Consider the following 7,668-nt stretch of genomic DNA (forward strand, 5'->3'; position numbering starts at 1 on the left):
GGGGGGGGGGGGGGGTTACAGAAGCTGCTGATCATTAATTACAAGCGAATTGTAAATGAGAGATGTGCTGGCCTAGTGAAACTTTCTGCTCAGGTTTCTGCCAGCATGGCAGGCCATGATGAACTGTGCCTGTGGGGGAAAGGTAGTTCTTCCTGTCAGTGAAACGCTAAGTCCTTCAGTGGCAGTTTAATGTGTGTGCTGTACAGTGGTTCACTTCAGGAAGGTCCACAACTCAGGGTAGAGCCGCGTCTGAGCTGAAGCCAGCACTTCCCACCCATTCCACGAAGCAGCCGTGAACTCGACACCAGCATCTTTCAGCAATGATACTCGGACGAACATCTTAGACAAAGAATCTTAAGTCAAATATTAACAGAGGGAATTCTGTCCTAGACGTGACACCAGAGTGATGGGATGTGCCACTAAGCACAGGTGCTTGGGATGCTGAAGTGGCAACATGGCTATAGGCCAGAATTCAGTTAGCACTGGGAAGAGAGAGAAGGGAGAGGAAGGAACATAAGCACTCCCCCCCCCCAAAGAAGCATTAACAACAACAACAACATCAACAAAACACACAACAGAAAGAGAAAAAAAAACAATGTACAGTCAGAACTCATAAAGATTGACAATTTATCAAGGAGAAACCATATTCTGTACTGAAGGAAATCTCGTCCTTGCAGGGCTCCTACCCTAGAGGAGGACGCACAACCTGAAGTCCCCTCTTTTGAACACCATGGACCTCAAGCAGCTCAGATTCCAGGACAAGGTAAAGTGAGCCAGGTTCTTGCCAGCATCCTGCAACCCCACTTTCTTTCTATCCCCACTCCAACAGCATGTCCGGTCTATTGTCCTGAGATGAATAGGAGACTGATGGCTCAGCCCATTGTAAAGCCTGAGACACCTTCTAATGTATTTGTCTCTTTGGTGGTTCTGTAGCCTCTTCTACCAACGTACAGGCTCCTGGGGGAGTTGGAGCAAGAGCAAATGCTTTCCTCTGGTTGTGGGATGGGGGAGAGCCGAAGGGTGCTTTATTATGCTTGGACAATAACAGAGTTTCCTCAGACCTGGGTTTAACTCTTAGCTCCACTGAGATAGATTTTAGTTATGGTACCTTGTGAACTGCCAATTATGCATGGTCTAAGTCTAACTAGTGAGGCAGGGGAAGCAGATGTTTGTGTACATCTCCAGGGCCCTGTAAGGGTGCCTCATCTTCTTAGAAATGTGACCCCATAAAGCAGAAACTGAAGAGAGATCTCTACATGGAGAAGAATGAAATTAGATCTCACACTGCAGATACAATCCAACTACAGATGGGCTAAAGGGATAAATATCAGATCCCACAGTTGAGGTGTTGATAGATGAGAAGCTCCATATCCTGATCTGTTGAAAAATCCACAGCTGGATAGAGTCTAGTGGGACCCTTCACATAGATTTATAAAGGGCCAAGAAGCATTTGACAAAAATTTTAATGTCACTAACCACTGAGAAGATACAAGAAGCACAGCTGAATATGATTCAGTCTTGTTTCATTGATTGATTTACTTAATGTTTTAATTAATATTTCATTAGTATGGATGTTTTTATCTGCATGTATGTATGTACACTGTGTGTGTGCCTGGTGCTCACAGAGATAGATATGAAGGTAACAGATCATCTGGAACTGGAATTAGAGATCCTGTGAGCTATCATGTGGGTACTGGGAATTGGATCTGCGTCTTCTGGACAGACAGACAGTGCTCATTACTACTGAGCTATCTCTTCAATATCATGACTGTCTTCTTAAGACTAATTTTATTTCATGTTCATGGATATAGCTTGAGTCTTTTGCAAGAGTAGCAGGTGCTCTTAACCATGGAGCCATCTCTCCAGATCCCTATCCTGCGTGCAATCTGTTATCAAAAAGATGAAAGATGCCTGTAGTCACAGATGTGGAGTAACGGGATCCCCGCAAACAGGGGTGGAAGAGTATCAATTAGAGTGGATAGTTTGGAAACCATAATGGCTCCTCACCAAGTGAGAAACACCACTAGATATGTCCAAGGGAAATGACATCATTCTGCCAGAGAGACAGCTGTGCATCCCTGGCTGTTGCTGCATTTTGGAAAAAGTCAAACTATGAAATCAGCCTAAGATACATAGATGGATAAAAGATACAGAAGATGTAGCACCTGCACACCGAAGACTGATGTGGAGACTTACAAGGAAGGAGACAGAGTCATTTGTGAACACACAGATGAAACTGAATGACATTTTATGTAAGTAAGCCAGGCACAGAAGACAGGCAAACCCTGCATGAAGTCAGTTACATAAGGAATCTAAAGAACCTGATTTGATAGGAGGACAAGTTAGGATAGCAGTGGGCAGGAAGTGGCTTGCTTGTTAGGAGCTGTTACGGAAGGGCTATAAAATGTGTGCCGTCTAAAAGCAGCCTTTACAGAACGGGGTGCCTACAGCAAACAACAGTGCGTTCTCGTTCTGAAAGCTATTAAGTTAGATTCATGTTTGTGTGTTGAGGGCAGAACCTAGAGTCAGAGAGGTGCTGGTCTGGTACTCTCCTTGTGAACTCTCTCCATTCCTCTGGTAACTTGGTATTTGGAGAAAGAGATCTGCTAACTTGCAAAGGCTAGCCTTGAGCTCACTCTGCGTTCCAGGCTGGCTTTGAACTTGTGATCTTTTTTCCTAAGGTAGTTCCTGAATAGCTGGGATTACAGGACGCACTACCAGACCTACCTGTAGAAGTTGGTGTTTTGTGTTCTTCACACAAATATACCAACTTGTTTCCCTTTTGTATAAAGTAATGCATATATCAGTTAACTTAATTTAACCATCCCATAATATGTACACATTTCATAGGTGTATTCTGCACTCTGAATGCACAGCATTTCTGTTAGTAAAAAGAGAAAGAAAGAGAGAAAGGAAGAAAGAAAGAAAGAGAAAAGAGGAGAGGAGAGGAGAGGAGAGGAAAGAAGAGAAGAAAAGAGAAGAGAAGATATATAGACAGACAAAGACTGGATTGATGAGTCAGCAATTCAGAACGCTGCCTGATTGTCTATGTGACCTGGATGGGTTCTATTTCTAGCACCCAAAGAGCAGCTCACAACCATTTTTTAACTCCAAATCAGATATCCTAATGTCATCTTCTGGACTCCAAAGGCACCATGCACACAGGTGGTTCACAAACATACACAAAGGATAAACACCCATACAAAGAAAATATTTTTAAAGGTTTATTTATTTATTTACTTACTTACTGTATATGAGTACACTGTAGCTGTACAGATGGTTGTGAGCCATCATGTGGTTGATGGGAATTTGAATTCAGGACCTCTGTTCGCTCCGGTCGACCCCATGTGCTCTGGCCTAAATATTTATTTATTATTATATCTAAGTACACTGTAGCTGTTTTCAGACACACCAGAAGAGGGTGTCCAATCACATTATGGATGGTTGTGAGCCACCATGTGGTTGCTGGGATTTGAACTTAGGACCTTCAGAAAACCAGTCAGTGCTCTTAACTGCTGTGCCATCTCTCCAGCCACAAATAGAACATTTTTTAAGAACAATAATACAATAAGCACCCTTAAACATGTTCATAGAGTTAAAAATTTACAGTGCATAAGAGTCCTGAGTTAATCTACCTGGATTGCACTGACAATCACAGTGACTCATGTAAACTCAGTTCCAGGAAACAAATGAGTTCAATGCAGGTCACTACACAGCAGTGGACAGGCATTGCATTTATTTGATAATGGCCAAGTCAGTGAAATTTTCCCACATCTCTCCTGCCCCTGTTTTATAGGGCTGTCTTTGCTGTCATTTTGTGTGTAAGCGCCATCTAGTGTCAAAATAACAAAGGAAGCTGCAGGTTAAAAACACCTCAGACAGAAACACCATAAACTGTAAGAGAGATGATTTGTTGGTGATGGTGATGTTTTTCCACTCACATGAGCTTCTTTCATATTAATTGAGATTAATTTTACAAAATTAAGTTTTCACTATGACATTATCAGAAAGGAGATGTCCTTTGATCATCTCTCTTTCCCCTCCCACGCCTGTTCCTCCTCCCACATTAATACCTTCAACACATTGTTCATTGATACTTTTTAAAATACCTTTAAAAAGCTGCATTCTGCATCTGAGAATAAACACACATGATTCGTCTTTCTGAGTCATTTCACATATTATAATCCTCAGCTCCATCCTCCTTCCTGGAGTGATGGATTCTGTTCTTCCTTATGGCTGAGTGAACCCTCCGTTCGGGCTGAGCGTGCAAGGAGCTTAATTGTGCACAGGCTATGATTCCTCATCCACTCACATGCTGATAGGACCCTTTGCTTATTCACACACTCAGCTGTTGTGAACAGGAAGACAACCCACATAAGTGTACAAGTGTGACTCCTCTAGGATGGCCTAGATGCTTTAGGACAAACGCCTAGTGGTATAACTTCAGTGGATTTTTTTTTATCATAATAGAATATCTTTTATTTATTCTTGGATAATTTCATGTTTGTAACAATGTATCCTTCTCTCATGCATTTCCCTTCCCTTCAACAATTCCCTAAATGCACTTCTAGCCCCTGCCCATTTGATCTCTCCAGTTAATTAATTGATGAATTATGACCCGCCAAGTCCAGTTAATGCTGCTTGTTGGAATGCTGAATGACCTTGTTGACTGATCGTGGGCAGGTAATGACACTACAGGAACCATGAGCATAGTGGCCACGTCATGGTAAAAAGAAAGTATGTATCAGTATTCATTCCTGTCCTACAGATTTTACAGCCTTTCTTTAAAAGGGGATTGACTTAATTCATATTCTACACGTATATATGTTTTGTCTGTGTGCATGTATATGTACAAGGGGGTGTGTACGGTACCTCCAGAAGCCAGAAGAGGCTCTCTGATTCCTGGAAATGGAGTTACAGATGGTAGTGAGCTCTCAGGTCAGTGAGGTGAAACAAAGCTAGGTTCTCAGGAAGAACAGCTTGTTTTCTTAACCATGTGTACATTTCCCCAGACCCCAGCTCTCAGCTCCGACAGTCTTTGCGCTGCTCTCTGTGACAGTGTTCCCTGAACCTGAGAGGCCAGGTCATGTTGATGGCCCATTTAAAGAAGAGCACTCAGTCCTCAATTATTCTCAACACTCTGAGCAGTGCAGAGTCTCTATACTGCTGCTGACGACTGCAGAGATAAGCTACTGGGGTCTTGGTTGAGGGAAGCCTTAATCCAAATATATAGGCATCATGGGAAATTTGTGTGTAACATAATTATTTTAAATTTACTTATGTATTTTGTATGTATCAGTGTTTTGCCTGAATGGTTGTCTTAGTACCACATATCTGAGTTACACATGGTTGTGAGCCACCATATGCATGCTGGGAATTGTACTGGAGTCCTCTGGAAGAGAAGGCAGTGCTCTTCGCTGCTAAGACATCGCTCCAGACAGGAGAAAATTACTTTTCTTGGAGATCCCTCTGGGCCTTTATTAGGATTCTGCAGATGTCACCACACAATGTTCAAGTGTGGGAAGCAGGGCTTCCGTTCCTGTAGTCTCTCATGTCGAACAAGGAAGGAGAAGTCTTACTGCAAGACAGAGCTGCCCTGCTTGGGATTCTGAGGGCCAGTCTAACTATAGATAGAAACCAGGATAGGCAACTCTGAGAGCAAGTGAAGTCATTCAATATCACAGAAAGGAACAAAACAAGATGTATAAGACCTCACTAACCAACTTTAAAAGAAATACGTAGTAAGGTTCAATACCAGACTTGCTAGGCAGAAACAAGATTCCATAAAGATAAAGACCAATGAAACCCTGAAGCCTAAGGAGCATTTAAAGGAACTGAAGAAAACACACAGAACCCAAGGCTGTGTGGAGCATTGCCATGAAGACTAACACACTAATTGTTTCTGTCCCCAGAATCTGAAGTCAGGAACAGTTGAGAAGTTCTCTGAAGGGGAGATGGCTGGAAACACCCCAGAGCTGGTGAATGGTGTGAATCCACAGACATTCACAGAGAGCTCTGTTCAACTCAAGGGTCCAGGGAGTGCTCATCAGGGAGGACAGCGTGACAAGCCAGGAAGATGTCAGGATTCACGGTATGTAAACAGGTTGGTTTTGTCATAGTGAGAAGAAGTGGAAAGAAGCATCAGGACAGGAAGAAGAAATGGAGAAAGTTCTAAGACCTTGACAGAGCGTTCCTCAACAGTGCTCAAATAGGACTTTACGAGATTAGGGGAAAGGTCCTGAGAGAATGAAAAGAGAAAATCAGGATTCCAGAACAGAGAAGCCATACCAGGAGGAAGCTGGAGGATGGAGAACGCCCACATTAAAGCAGGAGAGGGGCTGGGCTGGGCTTCCTGGAGAATGGTTTTCTGACAAATGCCAAGCCCGGACTGTCACCTCAACTTCCAGAAAAGAAGAAGGGGGGAGGAGATGGTACCACAGGACAGAATCAGATGAACTGAACCAAGCCAGTCTCAGAATGACAAATCTCATACATTTCCTCTCAGATGTGGTTCCTAGAGTGTAAATATTAGACATCTGAGAAACCATGTGGTGTGTGTGTGTGTGTGTGTGTGTGTGTGTGTGTGTTTGTGTGTGTGTGTGTGTGTAGCTGAATTTATCTAAGGGAGCATAGGGAACGGATGGGATGGTGACAGCAAAGAAGTTAGACAGGAGAACACAGTATACAGTATGTGTATAAATGTCTTTTTGTAGGGCTGCAGTGTTGGCTCACAGTGTAAGGTATCTTGTTGCTCCTATAGAGGACAGGCCTCGATGGATCCTAGACCTATTCTGACCTCCAGTGTCACTTGGCATCTCAGTGATACACTTACATATATACATATAAGTGTATATATATATAAGTGTACATATATATATGTGTGTGTGTATGTGTATACACACATATATATATGCAGAAAAAACTCATACACATTAAAATATAAAATATATTAGGCTAAAAATATTTCACAGTTCCTTATACAACAGAATGACATGTAGGATGCGTATATGCAATGAAGTTTCTTTTTTTTTTTTATTATAATAAGGCTGTATTTCAATGACCCTCACACCACGAAAGGATTTTACCTCCATTGTAGCTAAGCTGAGAGTTGATAGTTCTGCTGCACCAAGAAATGAATTGTAGGCTCGCTTTTTGGATAAAGACTTCCTGCTGTGGTCAAAGCTATTTGACTTGAGTGAGTGACTTCATTCTCAGTCCACAGAGAACAGGTTAAATTCATTTAAGAAATGGTGTAGGTATTAAGATGGTCTATCCATAAAGTCATTCACCAACTGTTTCAATGAACAATGGTTCTGCTTGGAGGGTGGCACAGACATTAGGTAAAGGTAAGAATTTGGTTCATTAGCTGTGATAATTTGGAAAAACATTCATCTCAGAGAAAGAGTAACTTGTAAAGTCCTCTTCTTCAAACTTGATACAAGAGTTACAAATGTCAAGCAAAGCATTCAGTCTCATTTTCTTGTTCTCTGACAAGCCACCTCCCTAGTTAATCGTCTATGTTTCTTTATTTGTATTATATATTATACATATATAATATATATTATTATATATTTATATACTTTTGAAATATATAAGCTGTCCATAGTATAGTGTAAAAACATGAAATAAACAATACTACTAATAGAGAGGCTGAGATAAGAGAAGCAA

General features: G+C 41.8%; 1 protein-coding gene across 1 annotated transcript in view; it reads left to right on the plus strand.

The window, feature by feature from the left end:
• Nucleotides 1-7,668, plus strand: part of LOC116078276 (schlafen family member 12-like) — a 17,873-nt gene that overhangs the window by 3,096 nt on the left and 7,109 nt on the right. Inside the window, exons 3-4 of the mRNA XM_031353352.1 lie at nt 678-763; nt 5,913-6,091. Coding sequence (XP_031209212.1) covers nt 731-763; nt 5,913-6,091 — 212 coding nt within the window. The 5' untranslated portion in view covers nt 678-730. The remainder of the gene's footprint in view (nt 1-677; nt 764-5,912; nt 6,092-7,668) is intronic.

The sequence above is a fragment of the Mastomys coucha genome, unplaced genomic scaffold (genome assembly GCF_008632895.1).
Source record: "Mastomys coucha isolate ucsf_1 unplaced genomic scaffold, UCSF_Mcou_1 pScaffold5, whole genome shotgun sequence".
NCBI lineage: Eukaryota > Metazoa > Chordata > Mammalia > Rodentia > Muridae > Mastomys > Mastomys coucha.